This window comes from Lasioglossum baleicum, chromosome 10, assembly GCF_051020765.1.
Source record: "Lasioglossum baleicum chromosome 10, iyLasBale1, whole genome shotgun sequence".
NCBI classification, from domain to species: domain Eukaryota; kingdom Metazoa; phylum Arthropoda; class Insecta; order Hymenoptera; family Halictidae; genus Lasioglossum; species Lasioglossum baleicum.
Genome location: NC_134938.1, coordinates 7,233,974 through 7,251,990, shown reverse-complemented (window position 1 = coordinate 7,251,990; position 18,017 = coordinate 7,233,974). Strand labels below are relative to the sequence as shown.

At 36.4% G+C, this 18,017-nt stretch overlaps 5 protein-coding genes across 14 annotated transcripts in view; 3 read left to right on the top strand and 2 right to left on the bottom strand.

Moving 5' to 3' along the window:
- The window catches only part of Psq (pipsqueak), a 32,522-nt gene extending 25,944 nt beyond the window's left edge, over nt 1-6,578 (top strand). For 6 of the 9 annotated variants that reach the window (XM_076431793.1, XM_076431794.1, XM_076431792.1 and 3 more), the window contains 4 exons: nt 1,088-1,243; nt 1,796-2,134; nt 3,023-3,473; nt 4,662-6,578. In XM_076431793.1, coding sequence (XP_076287908.1) covers nt 1,088-1,243; nt 1,796-2,134; nt 3,023-3,473; nt 4,662-4,866 — 1,151 coding nt within the window. In that variant the 3' untranslated portion in view covers nt 4,867-6,578. The other 3 variants (XM_076431790.1, XM_076431789.1, XM_076431791.1) reach the window with 3 other exon arrangements.
- A 400-nt stretch (nt 6,579-6,978) lies between these two features.
- Nucleotides 6,979-10,249, top strand: LOC143212734 (adenosine 5'-monophosphoramidase HINT3). Of its 2 annotated transcripts, XR_013009751.1 has the most exons (6): nt 6,979-7,895; nt 7,965-8,082; nt 8,151-8,344; nt 8,734-8,817; nt 8,889-9,039; nt 9,341-10,249. XR_013009751.1 is itself a non-coding variant. In XM_076431846.1 (5 exons), the coding sequence occupies exons 1-4, from the start codon at nt 7,821-7,823 to the stop codon at nt 8,770-8,772; spliced, it is 426 nt and encodes a 141-aa protein (XP_076287961.1). In that variant the 5' UTR covers nt 6,979-7,820; the 3' UTR covers nt 8,773-8,817; nt 8,889-9,174. The 2 variants fall into 2 exon arrangements, 1 of the variants encoding a protein (XP_076287961.1); XM_076431846.1 differs by lacking the exon at nt 9,341-10,249 and having other exon boundaries at nt 8,889-9,174.
- On the bottom strand, nt 8,971-11,609 carry LOC143212716 (mitochondrial enolase superfamily member 1). The gene is made up of 6 exons (XM_076431810.1): nt 11,468-11,609; nt 11,242-11,344; nt 11,043-11,158; nt 10,796-10,950; nt 9,936-10,519; nt 8,971-9,484 (listed from the first exon to the last, which is right to left on the bottom strand). Exons 1-6 carry the CDS (start codon nt 11,543-11,545, stop codon nt 9,189-9,191), a joined length of 1,332 nt encoding a protein of 443 aa, XP_076287925.1. The 5' UTR covers nt 11,546-11,609; the 3' UTR covers nt 8,971-9,188.
- Nucleotides 11,610-12,179: 570 nt separating this feature from the next.
- Nucleotides 12,180-13,756, bottom strand: LOC143212731 (large ribosomal subunit protein uL16). Its single transcript, XM_076431843.1, has 4 exons — nt 13,626-13,756; nt 13,449-13,476; nt 12,964-13,269; nt 12,180-12,567 (listed from the first exon to the last, which is right to left on the bottom strand). The coding sequence occupies exons 2-4, from the start codon at nt 13,469-13,471 to the stop codon at nt 12,237-12,239; spliced, it is 660 nt and encodes a 219-aa protein (XP_076287958.1). The 5' UTR covers nt 13,472-13,476; nt 13,626-13,756; the 3' UTR covers nt 12,180-12,236.
- Nucleotides 13,757-14,902: 1,146 nt separating this feature from the next.
- Nucleotides 14,903-17,446, top strand: LOC143212717 (spermatogenesis-defective protein 39 homolog). The gene is made up of 9 exons (XM_076431811.1): nt 14,903-15,186; nt 15,259-15,415; nt 15,838-16,019; nt 16,091-16,227; nt 16,296-16,323; nt 16,385-16,529; nt 16,600-16,841; nt 17,052-17,228; nt 17,302-17,446. The coding sequence occupies exons 1-9, from the start codon at nt 15,112-15,114 to the stop codon at nt 17,425-17,427; spliced, it is 1,269 nt and encodes a 422-aa protein (XP_076287926.1). The 5' UTR covers nt 14,903-15,111; the 3' UTR covers nt 17,428-17,446.
- The last annotated feature ends 571 nt before the right edge of the window (nt 17,447-18,017 follow it).

The following is an 18,017-nucleotide window of genomic DNA, read 5'->3' as shown; positions in this document are numbered from 1 at the left end:
GAAAGTATTCCGAACTCGATGAAATTTTGGCACGTCATTTGGGGGGTACACTGGGGAGTCGAATCTGAGTTTTCGACCTCGAGGACCGTGTACTAACTTGGGGAAGGGGAAAAAACCATGATTTTTGTTACCTGTTTTTGGTATTTCGCCTATAACTCAAAAACTATGGGTCCTACGAACTTTTTCTTTTCATAAATGAAAAGAGCATTAAATTTCCTTCAAATTTCACTATTCCGACGTATTTTTTGACCCAATAGGTACCGAGAGACAGGCGTTCAAAATTAGGAAATGTTTCTCAAAATGACATTTTGAGCCTTACAATTTGACATTTAGCAGGAAATTGAAAGTTTTTGGTGGTTTTTTCCCCTTCCCCAAGTTAGCACAGGGTCCTCGAGGTCGAAAACTCAGATTCGACTCCCCAGTGTACCCCCAAATGACGTGCCAAAATTTCATTAAATTCGGAATACTTTCCAGGCCCTTTTTCATAATTATTTAAAATATTGTTTACATTATCAAATATGTTGGTATCTAATCAATATCAGTAAACATTTAAGGTTCGTAGGAGGTATCACATCAATTTTATATTCATACAAAGAAAAAAGTTAATACAGAATGGAATTATTTTAGTTCGGAAGAAATGTTTAATTTTTTAGTTGAAATAGCTCCGATTGCATAGGGTTAACTCGTAAATATAATCGCTCATCTTGAATGTCGTCCATGCAGTATAAAAGTATAGTTAAAAAATCAAATAATATTGAATAAATATTAGATGAGTTAAATCAATAAATTATTCTTAACACTTAGCACTTGAGTGGAACTCTGAGGCGGCACTAAACATTTAAGTATTGTACGATTAATTTTATATTCATACGAAGAAAAAAATTAATATAGAAGTTGTGTGTGTGAAGATAAGTGTCCGGTGATTTACGGACGGGATTGGACGGGATGTGTTCTTCGAAGATATTCGATTTTTGAAAATTCTGCTATACAGTCCGGGGGCGAAGAAGAATGTGATGGTTCTAAGGTGTGGGGCGGTTCGCCACTTCAAGAAATAACGGGACAGACTCTTTTCACTTGTAATTAATAGGTGACATGTTCTGTCATACAGGTCTCGGACACTATGGACACCATCCGGATCCTGGGGAAGTCGATCTACCCCCAGAGACCCAGCCCACCCCACCTAGCGCCACATTGGTGGGCACTACGATTACCCACCTGAGGGACCCGGATCACCATTCCACAGGTGTACTTTCATTCTGGATTTAACATGATTTATTAGTCGTGTCATCACCATCGACAATTCCGTGCTGCCCTAAGCAAGAAAATATTACATTCAATACTGTAATCTACTCGTTGAAGATTGCCACGTACTTTTTACACATAGGGTTACGGATAAATGGTGTATAGATATTAATTTGTAAAAAGCGATGTTAATTTCTATCGAAGTACTCTTCGTAGGGGGTGGTATTACGCGTTCAATGATGCTGGTGGTGAATCGTTAGGGGGAGTAAAAGCACAGTCGTGCGTTTAGACGGGGAGGAGAATCAAAATAATTGGTCTAATCAGGCTTAACTAGTCGCGATTAGATTTGCGTTGCTCGGTTCGTAACAGCCCACGCAACCTCATTTAGTGCACGCATCTAGCTTTGCCTTAGTCGCCGCTTCTTTCGTGAGATTCAGGTGGTTGGTAAAAGAGAAATAGTACCGCTGCCTTTGTATATCTGTTCGCAATCATCTTCGATCGTCGCGGTCCAAATGGGAACAACAGTGTCATCGTTCTCCGCGTGTGCTTACAGAGATTCAGAATTGTGACAGTGTGAAGATAAAGTTCGAAACGTTGCACACGATGGACTCGTCGGACACAATCGACATCGACAGCCACATGTCGGACCGGGCGAGTGTCAGTTCGAAGAACGCAGCAGACAGCGACAACATGATGATGATCACGCCGGAGCTGCTTGGTTTAATGCCCTCTGGAAGTTCCGTCCACTCGGATTCCGGTGAAAACAACTCGAGAGGCCATTCGGGACAGTCGAGCTCTCATCATCACGGTTCGAAATCGTGGACCCAGGAAGACATGGACGCCGCTTTAGAAGCTTTAAGGAACCATGACATGAGCTTGACCAAAGCCTCCGGTAATTAATCATCAACTGATCTCTATGAATCTGTCCACCCCAGTTCCAGACAGCTTCTTCGAAACATTCTGTTTCTGTATGTATTTAAAGCAACACGAGAAATAAGAATGCATACACTCCCGTCCGTAAATCACCGGACACTCTCTTATATATCTTCGACGAAATGGTAATCAAAAAGTACAGGCTTCCAGCTTGATTATATTTCGATTAGATGTAGCTATTATACGCGATAATATTTGATTTGATTATTCAACGAAATGGTAATGAAAGAGTACAAGCTCCCAGCTTGACTTTATTCTTTTATTTTAAATGCAAAATTAAATATATACATATACTATTTGAATAAATGTTGGAATTGAGAGATTGAGAAATTGTGGAATGATCATGGACAGCTCCAGAAGCCAAATTGGAAGACAATTACCCCACTGACATTTTAAAATTTAAGAAATATAGGATATTTTGGTCAATATTATAAGTGTCCGGTGACTTATGGAAGGGAGTGTATCCTAATACATAGTTTCCCGACGTGGGCGTCACTCTGTTGCTCGTACCGTAGGTACAATAAGGAAGCGTTGAAGAGCTAGTCGAAAAATAAGAACTCTTATCACTATCCACAATCTTTTCAAACGTTTGCATAATTTTACAAGCACTCCGTGCTGTAGAATGCTTCGTCTGTTACACAATTTTCTAACTTAGACGCCGAATTCGTACTTGTTTCATTTCGGTTATAATATAATAGAAAGTTGGGAAACTATGACCTAACAGGATGACCTGATGCTTAAATGACTTTGATATGTTCACATTCGTTCGTTCATCTTAATTGTGAACATGTTAATCTTTCGATAATACTCGCGCTACTATTCCTGACTCTTGACTAAATGATTTCAGCAACCTTCGGCATACCATCGACGACATTATGGCAAAGAGCGCACCGGTTAGGCATAGACACACCAAAAAAGGATGGACCAACGAAATCGTGGAGCGACGAAAGTCTGAACAACGCCCTCGAAGCGCTGAGAACAGGCACGATCTCGGCTAACAAGGCGTCGAAAGCGTTTGGAATACCTTCGAGCACGTTGTACAAAATCGCGAGGAGGGAAGGCATCAGATTGGCTGCGCCGTTTAACGCCAGTCCTACCACATGGTCGCCCGCTGATCTGGACCGCGCTTTAGAAGCAATAAGGTCTGGTCAAACGTCTGTGCAGAGAGCTTCCACCGAATTCGGTATTCCAACAGGGACCTTGTACGGTAGATGTAAGAGGGAAGGAATCGAATTGAGCAGAAGTAATCCTACGCCATGGAGCGAGGATGCTATGACAGAAGCACTCGAAGCCGTCAGGTAAAATTGCTCCTTGGCGATGCTTAAATTTTTATACAGATCGAGCTAACGACGGGCGTAATTGATGACTGGACTGCGGATTGTATGCGTTCACGAGAAACAGCTGGAATTGCTTCTTATAATCAGACAGCGGATTTGATGCATTCGTGACAGAAATGAGTAGGTGTAATTTAAAACAGTTAAAACATTAGAAGAATTTTAAAATACTATTTATTATTTAAAGAAAATAAACTCCTGTTTCGCTCCAGTTTGTTGCGATTCAGGTAGAACATTTTTATTTTGCAGAAAGATCCGCTGTCTACTTGTAATCGATGCAGGAAAGTTTGATTTCGCATAAAGACCCGCAGTCTACTGACGACATACACTCTCGTCCATAAGTCACCGGACACTTATTCAAATTTCGATGCAGACGATTTTTTTGTTATCAACCCTTTGCACTCGAAGCAATTTTAACTCCGAAATCAAGACATGTCTTTCACTCTCAAGATTTTTACATCTTCTTTTACATTTTTACAAGAATAAAGAAGAATTTGATCATTTAAAATGGTCACCATTCGATTGCAAAGGGTTAAAGGACTTATATTATGAAATAAAAATGGTACTTACTAATTTTTTCGAACGTAAAGAACATGTAAATCGAATCTGACCAAAATATCCTATATTTTCTAGATTTTAAAATTTCAGTGGGGTAATTGTTTTCCAATTTGACTTCTAGAGCTGTCCATATTCATGCCCACAATATCTCAATGTCTTAATTCCAACATTTATTCAAATAGCATATGCATAGATTCAATTTTTTAATCTAATCAAAATATAACAAAATCAAGCTGGAAGCTTGTGCTCTTTAATTACAGTGTCCTGACAGTGTCCGGTGGCTTATGGACGAGAGTGTAACTGATTACGCGGAAATAATAGCACAACTGTAAAAAGAAAAGTCAACATAGCTATACGTTTAATGATCTTCGAAATTAATCTGTCGTAGTTCCCGAAGCTGTACAATCTCTACCTAATACACATGAAAATGCAGATCTTTAGAGATTGAAGTTCTACAAACGAATGTCTAAGACCTCGATCGAAATCTAGCAACGAAGTGGTTGAATGTTTCGGATTAAAAATACGACACTCTCAAGCAATGCATCTAGCGGCCTCGTAAACTAACGGAGACTGCGTTTGGTTTCCGTGTTTCAGACTGGGACACATGAGCATCAATCAAGCAGCCATTCACTACAATCTACCCTATTCGTCGCTGTACGGTCGGTTTAAGAGGGGGAAGTACGAAGAACCTGCAGTCGGTGATCTATCGCAAGACGGGAGTAATCCACATTTTCATCAAAGTCCGAATCAGAATCATTCGTCCGCCGTTCCCGATCAAATGCCCTACCAAGGCAGCTGAAACTTACCCCTTTATTAGAGCATTAAGTTAATTTAATCATTCGATTCGTCTGCCCCTGTTCGATCCGATTCAATCGGAGAGAAAAGGAAAAGGAAAGAAAACGTACAGAGACGCGAAAAGAAGCCACCGACCAAACTTGTCACAGAACGATTGGCTGAGGAACTGCAAGAACAGGGTGGGGTTTTTGAGACGTGCGCGGTGGGATGGGGGGATGATAAGGGTAGGGGACACTCAGTATTAATGGTGGATTACCGTAAAGAGAATATTATGTAAATTGTACGTTTTTCAATGTCAAATCGAAAACCGTAGACTAATTCTAATTTATAAGAATTATTTATAAAGAACAATTGTACAGTGGGGTGAGAATCCCGGTGAAACCTACTTCTAGAATGTAAGTCTGCCTGCGGGCCGATCAGCGAGGATATCAAATATTCTATGAACGGATATGTTTTTACTAATTTAATTTGCGGAACGCAACAGGATCGGTTAACTTAATTCTCTCGTCTTACACACATCGATTACGCATCTCTGTTCGTCCATTTCTTCTTTACGTTGTTTGTTTATCGTTCGTTTTTATTCTTCTCGACCACAGCTTCGTTTCTCATCGTTTCGATGCAACCGTAATCCGTGTATCCTAGACGCAACGTGAACTATGTTTTTCGTGTATCGATAATGAATTCATGCATTCGTGAAACATTTAGGTAAGATTAAAAAATGAATTATACACGCACATGTATACTTGTGTGCATACACACGACACACCTACACACGCGCATGTATATTTATCAAATTAAAATACGTATCGGTGAAAGTGAGGCTCGGTGGTAGGACTGTTACTTTTACGGTGCTTCGACTCTTCGAAGACAGAATTTTCACAGAATTTTCAATGTAAAGTAAAGCTTTAATTAGAAGCTTCGAAATTTCGATTCTCATCACTAAACTGCGGATCTTTATGCATTTGTGGCTTTTGAAATTTTTCAAAAATTGCTACAATATAAAATTCCACAGAATTTAGTACGAGCTTTATTTATTTCAAATCTGCAAAGGCTACTACCACTGCAAATCAGATTTTATTTGTCTCCACTTTCTTAAAATATGCCTACAAAAACTGAAAATTGCATAAATATCCGCAGTCTACTCCTCACCTTCAAAGTTTCAGAAATCGAAGCTTCGAAATTCGAAGCTTGAAAGTCTTCGACCTTCGAAGGGAAGTAACAGCCCTACTCGGTAGACCTTACCGAAAACGGTGAGGTCAATTGTACGCCTATGTTAGAATCATTTGTAAAACTGGAATTATAAAATCATCTAAATTAGGTTCTGAAGAAGAATTTCGGTTCGAGGCTCCTCTTTAAATTCCATTGGAACGATAATTTAATTTCCATCGAATCACGCTTCTTCGTACTCGTTCGAAAGAAATCTGCGAGCAAGTTCGATGTGACAATGTAGAAACAATACCTTGAAACGTGAATATTATACTCTTGTTTTGTAATTTCGTGCCGTCGTTTGTTGCGTATTTTAAGTCAATCGTACAACATTGCATTTCTGTGTTTTAATCTTTTTCTTTTCGGGAAGGACTGAGTAGGATACATTAAATATAGAGAACACAACAAAACTGCGTTTGAAAAACGTGAACAAGAGAATTATAGAGATAAAGCAAGGCTTTTGCGAATTTTATCGTTTCTTTGGAAACAGAGAAGTTATTTCTCATACAACTCAACTGCCACGTGTAAAAATATGTTAATGTATTATTAATTTATCATGCTCACAACTATTATATAAAAAAAAACATACGAAAATATATATATATACATAGATATATATATACCACTTATAAATATATGTACAGTTTATATATTTTAAATTAAAAAGTAATGCAATTAAAAAAAAAGCAAGCATATTAGTTAATGTCCACATCTATCAGATTTATTAATTTTAACAATTGTTATTGATTGAAAATAAATATTATTATTTATAGAAATATTTCATTATCATCCATTTAATAGATTTCCGTCTTTTATATATATGTTTAATACTACAATAATTCTGTTTCCTAGGCTTTTAGTTTTAAAACAAAACTTCACTCATCATCTACACATTTATATATGTTAACTTATTCTTTAAGTTCCAATACATTTTAGTATTTTTTCTAATGGAATAAAACACTTGGCTGTATATGTTATCCCTGAGTTTAATTTAACTTTTAATGGAGTGTCTCGTTTCCACGATTGCAGGGGTGCGGGACGCGCCTCCTCATTTTTCGATAATGCGAATAAAGATGGATTTTTTCAGTAGCCAAAAGCGCTAGATAAGAGATCAATCTAGACCGTTTACGTTTACGAGGCGTAATTTGCAGCTTTATGAAAATAGCTATACACGCGTAGCATTTATGCGAATAATGCAAATTACGCCACGTAAACATAAAATTGAAAATGTGGGGGCGACTGCATGCGGCCTAGATTGACCTCTTATCTAGCGCTTTTGACTACTGAAAACCCCCATCTTTGCATTATCGAGAAATGAGAAGGCGAATCCCGCTCTCTCGCAATCCTGGAAACGATCGAGACTACCCCTTTAGGCTGACAATGAGTTATTATTACTCGATCATTAATTATTCGCAACTAAACAAAGTTGCCGTCTACACTAACAAATATTTATCTGGCATTAAAGTAATCATTTTATTGAATAAAAATGTATTTTCGTTGCAGTCATATAAAGTTCCATGTAAAAAGTGTAGTGCGACTCCCGTGTACAAGTTGACGCAAAATACATGGGCCTATTATTTTGAATGACCCTGTATATTGTATGTATATATGTATATATAAATAGGTGTACTCCTACTCCTGTCAAATTGTCAATGAGTGGAGCGACCAAGTTTAAATAAAATTCCAAAGTCCAGAGTGAATGACATTAACAGAATTCTACATCGAATGACAACGTGACTGCTACATTACCACATGGAGACTCATTTGGAAAATTGTATATTTTGCAAGGTTATACACAACAAAGCACCAAGCGAAAAGATTTACGAGGTATGGCAATCTTAACCTCATCTGTCATAGTGTAAGAAACCATAATAACCATTGTTTTATATTTTACAGGATGATTACGTAACGTGCATCAAAGACATCAATCCGGTTTCAACGCATCACTATTTAATTCTGCCAAAAAAGCATATACGTAACGCGAAGGAACTGAAGAACGAAGATGTAGAACTTTGTGAGTCCTGTAGAATTATAATTTTCAGTTCACCTTCTACAAGTTGTTTTACAATACTAAAATTTTAGACGACAAAATGGTGTCCACCGTAGACAAAATAATAGAAAAACAATGTCTGGATCCTGCAGCTACACGTACTGGGTTTCATTGGCCGCCGTTCAATACAGTGGACCATCTTCATTTACATGTTATCTCTCCTGTGGATAGCATGAGTCTCCTCAGAAAGTTTATGTTCAAAGCAAACTCCTATTGGTTCGTCAGTGTGAGTATATAATACGGAAAATGCATTATTATTGGACTGCATCTAAGTGGAATTAAATAACATCTTATTTTCAGCGGTAGTAGCCTTTGTAGATCAGGAATAAGTAAAAATAGTTTGGAATAAATGCATAATGATCCGCAGAATAGTTATTATTATTCAGATTACTTATACTAATTATTAGACTGCGGATCTTTATGCAAAATAAAAATTTTCTACATCGATTGCAAGGAACAGAAATTAAATTGAATGTTGTTTCTTCCCTTAATGATTTTAATAGAGGAGAAATCATCTATTGACATCTTTAATTCGTCAAATTTTCTAACAATTTTGAATTTCATCTACTCAATTTTCTGCAATCTGCAGTCTACTAATTATATTTTATTTTGCAGACCGAATATGTGAGATCAACCCTGCAGATGTGTAGTTAATACCTAAAGTTTATGTTCGAAGCAAACTCCTATCAATTCGTCAGTGTGAGTATATAATCCATAAAATGCATTACTATTACTCAGATTACTTATACTAATTATATTATATTTTGCAGGGACTGAATATGTGAGATGAACCCTGCACACGTGCAGTTAATACCTAAAGTTGTTAATAGAATTGGAAATCATGAACAACAGTTTATACTGGTTTGATAATTAATTTATTCACTTTTGAGGAAAGGCAAAACTATTGTTATACGTACATATGTAAGAAACGCTTAATTTTTAATATTTCGATAATTTCAGTAATTCCCTCAAGATTTTTTTATACTTCTTGTCTTTTTTGTGATACACATATACATTCATGTTAATATAACAAATGTAGTATAATGTACATCACTACGTCACAGTATTAACTATAACGTTTTGCGAAAAAGTCCCTTCGCGTACATTTGTTTCCACTGTTCGCCTTCGGGGTGAACATAATTGTTGAGACAGTTGTCTGTTAGTTTAGTAGAGTATCCTGGACACGTGGGTGGCATATAGCAAGCGTTCTCAATTTTCACAGGCTGTTCAAAATGTTCGTGCTGCTGGTCGACGTATTCTATCATACGGTTCTCAGTAGTTCCGCTAAGGGAGACGAAATCCCACATTTGAAGATGTTGAACCATTTCACAGAGACCTATTCCTCCAGCATGTGGACACACGGGAACTGCAATAAAGTTTATCGTAGAATGTAAATCTTTCGACGTTCATTAGTAGACAGCAAGTTTATTGCATTTACGACAAAAATTAAATATAGATTACGACACATTAAAGAATTAAAAATATTGACAAGGAAAATCAATTTCTGTTCTACTCCGCTTAACGAAGCGGAATTATAACGATAATTCGGGTAGAAAACGTTTATTTTGCATAAAGATCCGCTGTTTATTTATTAATAGACTGTGGATGTTTATGCAATTTTCAATTTTTGTAGACAAATTTTAAGAAAGTGGTGCCAAATTCTATTTTCATTGGTATTGGCATTTGTAGGCCCAAAATAAATAAAAATCGTACCAGATTCTGTTAAATTTAACACTAGCATTTCTTGAAAATTTTTATAAGCCATAAATGCATCAAGATCCGCAATCTACTTATTAGTCTCAATGCACCTAACTCACCTCCCAGTTTTTTGGACATGAAGTAAACAGACAATATCTCATTAATTCCGCCAATTCTGGCCGAGTCGATTTGACAATAATCAATCGCTTTGGCTTGCAGCAATTGTTTAAACATAACGCGGTTGGCGCACATTTCACCGGTAGCGACACCGATACCATACGGCCTTAACGCTTCAGCGATTTTCGCGTGACCCAAAATGTCGTCCGGTGATGTTGGTTCCTCGATCCACATTGGCTTAAACTCTTTCAATCCTTTCATCCATGCTATGGATTGATCGACGTCCCACACTTGATTCGCATCCATCATCAACTTATTTTTATCTCCAATCATCTCGCGTACCAGTCGACATCTTCTCACGTCGTCCTTTAAATCCTGACCAACTTTGACTTTGAAAGATGTGAAACCTAGATCCAGAAACTTTTTACAAAGAATTTTCACTTTCTCATCGCTGTACCCGAGCCAGCCCACTTGCGTGGTGTACGCTGGGTAACCACTTTTCTTTAACAACTCTTCTCGATCCTTCTTCCCCTTTTCACATGTCTTCAGCATTTTTATCGCTTCCTCTTTGGTAACGACGTCCGAGCTGTTCAACGAAATATAAGTAAATACTATAGCTATGTTCTAAAATTATTTATATATATTTATTTTAGCTTCGCAGCCCAGAAATGGACTTGGTTCCACATTCTACTTTCCATAAAATACTCCTGCAATACTCCTATTTCTGCTGTATATTCAGTTTTATTTCATTTATCCTAAATCACACAACTCTTCTGACTCTGCTGAGCTTCTATCATTCTCAGCCAGCTTACCACCCCCTCTCCTCTTCTAATCTTCTAAAATTGAACGAATTGTAACTTACATGTATCTGAAATCAATTGTTGAAACTAATTCCTCGGGAGTTAGGTCAACCAGCAGTTTCCAGACTGGCTTGTTCTTCAATCGGGCCCACAAGTCCCACAACGCGTTTATTATAGCCGCTGTAGCAAGATGAGTGACTCCTTTTTCTGGTCCCAACTATATTTCATATATGTTCTTTTTATTAAGTCTTTGATCTCGAATGTTTGAACAGTGTTAATTCGATACAGAAAGGATTCGGTAATACTTGCCCATCTTAATTGCGACTCGCTAGTTAGTTTCCTCCAGAAAGATCCGAAACCGGCAAAAATGTCAGCAGTATTCTGACCTTTCAATAGATACGCCATCGATTTACATGCTTGAACAACTGAAAATGCATACGAATGATCGTAGATATTGAAAGAATCATCCAACAGTATGATTTACAAATAAAACTATTCGTTGAATTACCAATTTCCGTTCCCCTGCCCAAAGTGAATGTCAAACCATACCCCTCGATCCCTTTGTCTGTCTTTATTGTCACGTAGGCACAAGAATAATCGGGATCGGTGTGCTGTAGATCAACATAGATCAAACTTTTTAATTCGAATGGTGTTAATAAGTCTCTCACATAGGACAGCCAAAATTTGGCAATACAGAATTTCGAAAATTAATTAATTTTTAATGATTTACTTACCATAGCATCGCTACCATCTGCCAACAGGGATGTCGGAAACCTTACATCCTTTACATCCACATCTGTTATTACAGTCATCGTTGTCTATATATCAGAGTAACTTTGTAAAATTTCCGATCGATATTTTGGCAAACTAAGTTAATCGAGCGGCTTAATGTACAGTGGTACGCGATGTTTTGCACGAGCTTATTTAAACCCGAAAATATCAGTTGCGCTTCTTTTATCATATTACATAAACATTCAAGTACATACGTGTTATCTCGCAAACACTATAAAGTTCAATACGTTGCAGGGAAACGGAGAGTTATTAGATAAGAGACTCATTTTAATGAAACCGATGATGACATTATGTGGCTCGCATTCCATATCTCCGATAAATCTTCATTCGTTGATGAGACCCACATAATCAGTATTATCGATGGAATATTACACATTGATAAAATAGTATCAAAGTTATGACTGTATGCTTTAAACGTTAGTATAATAGTCTACACGATAAATTCCATTTTATACAAACTGTAACATATTTTTTGTACTAATTAATATTCGATACATTTCTTAAAGATCAACGTATTAAAAAACTCGAGTCGTTTTGATCTAATTCCGAAAAAATTACCAAAGTTTTTAAAAATTGCCTGCTTATATATGTGTGAAAGAAATTAATAAACTCTAAGGATTAGGGTGTTAAGCTTAGAACAAAACGAACACCACATAAATGTGTACATGTAATTTCTTTAATGAAATTGAAATCCAGAAGTTTACACATTCTTTAAGAAACAGCAAGTAATTTTCTGAATTTCTTCCATTCATCCAAAGGTCCATGCTCCGGCAAATACTTGACGTTGCAACCATCCGGTGCAAGACGACCAGCTGCTTGAAGTTCTTCGTATTCAGCACGTTCGTATTTGGTGAATCCCCACTTCTTGGAGACGTAGATTTTCTGACGACCGGGAAACTTGAATTTAGCACGACGTAGCGCTTCGATAACAGCAGCCTTGTGCCGGTCCGATGAGCGTACGCTCATTATAGGCTGTCCAATGTGTACCCTGGCTACTGTACCTTGCGGTTTTCCGAAAGCTCCTCTCATTCCAGTTTGAAGCCTTGTGAACAAAAATAGGAAATTCAATCAAAATTAGTTACAATTAGAGGTGTGCGAGAACCCGAAAATGTTGAGTCGAATTTATCGAGATTGTTTCAACCAACCCAAATTGTTTCAACACAATATTGAGTTTTGTAATATTGGGTTGGAACGAAAGTTTGTAGCATTTGTAAATTAAAATTGAAAGCTAAAATTCAGATACTTATTCATAGATTTATTCAAGAACATATTTTCCATTCTGTTCTATTGCTTTTTGCCATTTTCAAGGTAAGTTCTTATGTTATTGAATAAACATGAATAAATACCTTAATTTTATCCTCGATTCTTAATTTGAAAATGGTACCAACTTTCTTTCAAACCCAATATTTGTTTTACAATTATAAGGAAGATTATGTACCTATCGGCTCCAGCGCACGATAACATTTTGTTGATGCGAATAACATGGAACGGATGAAGTCTCATACGAATATGGAACTGATCTTTCCCAGCATTTTTGACCATGTATTTGTTCGCACAGATACGTCCTGCTTCAAGTGCTTCCGAACTAAGTTGTTCGTACTCATCGGAAACTAGATGTACACATAATGGAAAATCTTCCACTGAGGCTTTCTTCTTTCCAAGATCAAAAATACGAATCTTTGGGTCAGGCACACCACGACAGAATCTTGACTTCGGATACGGCTTGTTTTTACAGTACCGGTAACTGTAATGAAAAGAATAAACATTTTAAACTACGGGGGTCTCATGACCATTCCTAACCTAATTTACCGTTTATTAAATAGCAAATATATTGAAGTTTCACACGAAAAAATTAGACACTATTTTAATCTATTATGTTTCACGAATTTTTTTAGTGAAAAACATAAATGTTTCATTACATACCATCTGGCCGGCCGGCGCCCCATCTTGACTGTTAACAATAAATAAAAAACATTAATGAAATATGAGCAGAACAGTCGTAAAAATCTATGTAGTTAATATGACGGATAAATTATATATTATAACATATGATATATGTTAGCACATTTTCAGATTTTAATGAATGTACAAAAAGATTACCTCGTGGTGTCCAAAATGATGTCAAACAGGAATACAGGAAGGAAACTGAAGGAAACTATTATACTTTATTACTCATGTGAAGTGAGGCATAGAGTATTTAGTATCAAGAGCCCTCTGTGACTTGCTGTGACCAGTGGCGCCATGGCAGGCTTCAACGTTTCGTCACCGACGAGATATAAGGATGAAAATAATAAATATTGATAATATTTAATTATTATTTTCATAATATTGTCGTTGACTTATACTACTGAATTTCGAATACCTTCTTCGACATCATGTTCTAATCAATTTTCGAAATTTTCGAAATTTTTCGGTCGTCTGGCTTGTCGTTGACTTATACTACTGAATTTCGAATACCTCCTTCGACATCATGTTCTCCTAATGCAAAGTTCAATTTTCGAGATTTTCGCCAGTTTTCGACCGTCTGGCTTATTATTATATTATTATTATATCATTATTGATGAAAATTTTCGAAAATCTCGAAAATTGAACTTTGTATTAGGAGAACATGGTGTCGAAGGAGGTATTCGAAATTCAGTAGTATAAGTCAACGACAAGCCAGACGGTCGAAAACTGGCGAAAATCTCGAAAATTGAACTTTGTATTAGGAGAACATGGTGTCGAAGGAGGTATTCGAAATTCAGTAGTATAAGTCAACCACAAGCCAGACGGTCGAAAATAGGCTAAAATCTCGAAAATTGAACTTTGCATTAGGAGAACATGGTGTCGAAGGAGGTATTCGAAATTCAGTAGTATAAGTCAACGACAAGCCAGACGGTCGAAAACTGGCGAAAATCTCGAAAATTGAACTTTGCATTAGGAGAACATGATGTCGAAGAAGGTATTCGAAATTCAGTAGTATAAGTCAACCACAAGCCAGACGGTCGAAAATAGGCGAAAATCTCGAAAATTGAACTTTGTATTAGGAGAACATGGTGTCGAAGGAGGTATTCGAAATTCAGTAGTATAAGTCAACGACAAGCCAGACGGTCGAAAACTGGCGAAAATCTCGAAAATTGAACTTTGTATTAGGAGAACATGATGTCGAAAGAGGTATTCGAAATTCGGTAGTACAATTCAACGACGATTCAGGCGGTAGCCAGGGCTGTTGCACAATTTTCCAAAAACATTTTCTGCTACAAGCACGGGGCCCTCAAAACCAAACCGCGGTGCCCTAAGCGAAGCGGCCACTTAGAACTATCGGTAACATGGGACGCGACAACAAAATGGTACAGGGGCTCTTTGAGCCCCCCGTGATCTAGACAAAAAAGTCCATAAGATGCAATACCTATGTTGATCTTAACTCTATGGTGTGTGCTAGAAAGTTACGGTCGGTAATTCGGAACCGTATGTCGTTTCTTACTGTTTCTTACACTTATTTGACTCTGTTTGACTCTATATAGCGTTTGCAAAGTCACACAGTACATAATTTACACACGATTTTGCTATTACAATAAAAACATCATTATTCAAAAATAATATAAATATGAGTAGTATTAAAGATAACGAGGAATACTGGAACAGTATCGAGAAGATATCGTTCTCTTTCGAAAACAATGAGGTGTGAAAATGAGAAATATATTAATATTACCATTTATTTGATGTTTTCAATAACGAGAACTGAATTAAACAGACGGGCCAGTTGTTCAAGGTATCAAACACCGATACAGATAAGTTATGGGCTGATACATCTACTATCTCAATATCAGAAGGATCACAGAAAAGGCCGGACGATTATCAGGCGATAAAACCTTTGTTGTCTGTGATATCGGAGAAAACACTTTGCAGCAGTATGTTAGAAAACTAATGGCAACAGTACTAACTAGACTGCGGATCTTTATGCATTTATAGCAAAATTGAGTAGATGAAATTGAAAATTGTAAGAAAATTTTAAACATCGAAAACGTCAATATATGATTTCCCATCTATTAAAATTATAAAGGGAAGAAATGATATTCAATTTCGAGAAAAAGCTCCATTGTACGAGAAAACAGGTTCAATTTTATGTGCGAATTGTAAAACAGATTAATGTTTTGATTTTCTAATTAAAATTGCTTCGAGTCCAAAGGGTTGATAGAGGAGAAATTATATATGGACGTTTTGGATTTTTAATGTTTTGCAACAATTTCGAGTTTTTAAATGCATAAAGATCCGCAGTGTAGTAATAACTATGATACGAAACCCTACATATAAAATATTTTATATTTCGTAGTCTTGGCAACCGATAAATTACAGAAATTTCAATCTGAAACAATTACTCAGAAACCAGATGTTACGCTTCGAAAGATTTTACTTGGAGAATCGTACTCCTTGGAACCGTATAAATCGCTGGCTAGTAAAACAGCGTTGTTAGATGCGGCTATTGCGAATGGAAATGGAAATGCGATTTTAATCGTAATTATTTTGTTCTTAACTACTACTTCGTCCAATTTATACATTTTATACAGTGATGTATAATGTTTCAGATTGTCCTGTTCCTGACGAAAACGCTTAAAAGATCTCTGGTTCAAAAGATATTAGCGGAAAGGACGGATGCGGTAAATGTATATATTCGATATTTATCCACGAGATTGCAAATAAATGAGATTACAGACATTTTAACGTATGTACGAATATATATCTTTCTAGATAACGTATCCTCATGTTTTTATCAGTTTACACTTTTTGTAGTATGCTAGGACAACCAGTAGATGCTGCTGTAAGTTTCCACCAAACTCCGATTACATAATGAAGACAATACAGTTGATATTTTATTTTAGATGAAAACATTACATATTATTATAAAGAACACTCGTGATCCGGATAGACTATTAAACAAACTTCGTAATTGCTACAAGACACAATTTTCAACCTTAGCCGATTGCAGGGAAGCATCGTTCGTTCAGTCCTACATTAAGTTTCTGGGTAAATTATTTCTCTCTGGAGAAATGAAATAATGCAGTTGATAAATGAGATTATATTCATTCATTGTTAGAATGGCAAACAACAGTTAGGAGGATACATGGCAATGAAGAATTAGAGTTAAACACATCTGTTCTTGATTGTCTGAGACATGTTAGTAAAGGCCAATGGAATTCACCGGAAGGTGCTCTAATGTCCCCCGAGATATTCTCTCAGGTGCACAACATATCTCCCAGACAATACCAAAAAGTTGCATTAGAAGTCAGAGCGTCGACTGGCGAATGGGACGATGTGGACGGACTCCTTCTAACGAAAGTAATATGCAGACTGTGGATCTTTATGCAAAGTAAAAATGCATTGATTGGGAGAAATAGAAACTGAATTGAATGTTATTGCGTCCCTTAATGATTTGAATAGAGGAGAAATCATATATTCCAACTATTTTGCTATAAATGCATAAAGATCTGCAGTTTAGTCTAACACAATAATGTGGACGGAAATAATATGTAACATATTTTTTCCTAGGGATGGCTGGGAAGTAAAAAGTTACAATTACACCTGCCAATCGAAGATGTAATCAAAATATTATATAAAAATAAGGCGCCTTCTCACGTCCTTGAAAAGTATTTAAAACATGTTGATAATGTAGAAAGGAGGCTGGAATTAGCTAAAAATATGCATTGCTTTAGGACGGTAATAGATGTACGTACAACGTTATTCAACCGTCTACAAAATGGTAAAAGTCATAAATTAAGTTTGTTTTCTTTTGTTATAGATTTTTGTACAGCAAGCAGATCGTGCTGCATTGATGGAGTACAAGACTAAGTTGCAATTACAGTCGGAGGAATACTTTTATGCTGAAAATGCATTGCGTTTACCGTCTGCTAAATGGAAAACTTAATAAATAATTTATTCAAAATTCATCATGTCTTATACTTAATTACATTTTCACGTCCATGAATAATCCTGTCTGTGTGTTTTGGCTTTGGCATTGACTCAATCTAATTTTTGTATCCTGCTAGAGTGATTTTATTCCGTATTAGGACTGTTTAATGGTCAGTACATTGTTTTATTGTTTTAATAAGTCTCTAAACGTTTCGTTTGACCATTTGGCTTATTTAAAACTAGCAAGGTGGGTGTACAAAGTATTCGTACACTTTTTAAAAAGTGTTGAAAGATTTAGAGTTTACTAGCTACTGTGTAAATATTTATTTAAAATTGCTATTGGTCGTAATCGCGAAGGAAAAAGTAAAGGTAACAATTTTTTAAAAAACTCAAACTGTTGGGCTCAATTTTGAAAAAGTTATTCGTTTTTAGCAGGTGTACGAATACTTTGTAAACCCACTGTATCGAGAAGTGGATAATGCATTCTACCACATTCTACGCTCTATTGAAATAATTCAAATACGAAATAATAACGCTACGATCAAGACATCGATTTATCGTTATTATTAATAATTTTAATTTGAGGATACCAGCCATAGAACAAGG

Bases quoted from the DNA above. Each gene is read 5' to 3' on its own strand.
- LOC143212734 (XM_076431846.1), top strand. From the start codon at position 7,821: ATGGAGACTCATTTGGAAAATTGTATATTTTGCAAGGTTATACACAAC. The intron at 7,896-7,964 runs GTATGGCAATCT...TATATTTTACAG, and splicing joins CAAGCGAAAAGATTTACGAG to GATGATTACGTAACGTGCAT. The intron at 8,345-8,733 runs GTGAGTATATAA...TTTATTTTGCAG, and splicing joins ACTCCTATTGGTTCGTCAGT to ACCGAATATGTGAGATCAAC.
- LOC143212716 (XM_076431810.1), bottom strand. From the start codon at position 11,545: ATGACTGTAATAACAGATGTGGATGTAAAGGATGTAAGGTTTCCGACA. The intron at 10,951-11,042 runs GCAAGTATTACC...TATGAAATATAG, and splicing joins GCGAGTCGCAATTAAGATGG to TTGGGACCAGAAAAAGGAGT. The intron at 9,485-9,935 runs GTGAGTTAGGTG...ACTTTATTGCAG, and splicing joins CATGTCCAAAAAACTGGGAG to TTCCCGTGTGTCCACATGCT.
- LOC143212717 (XM_076431811.1), top strand. From the start codon at position 15,112: ATGAGTAGTATTAAAGATAACGAGGAATACTGGAACAGTATCGAGAAG. The intron at 16,020-16,090 runs GTAATTATTTTG...ATAATGTTTCAG, and splicing joins ATGGAAATGCGATTTTAATC to ATTGTCCTGTTCCTGACGAA. The intron at 16,530-16,599 runs GTAAATTATTTC...ATTCATTGTTAG, and splicing joins GTCCTACATTAAGTTTCTGG to AATGGCAAACAACAGTTAGG.
- LOC143212731 (XM_076431843.1), bottom strand. From the start codon at position 13,471: ATGGGGCGCCGGCCGGCCAGATG. The intron at 13,270-13,448 runs GTATGTAATGAA...TTTTCATTACAG, and splicing joins GGGCGCCGGCCGGCCAGATG to TTACCGGTACTGTAAAAACA. The intron at 12,568-12,963 runs GTACATAATCTT...TTTGTTCACAAG, and splicing joins TCGTGCGCTGGAGCCGATAG to GCTTCAAACTGGAATGAGAG.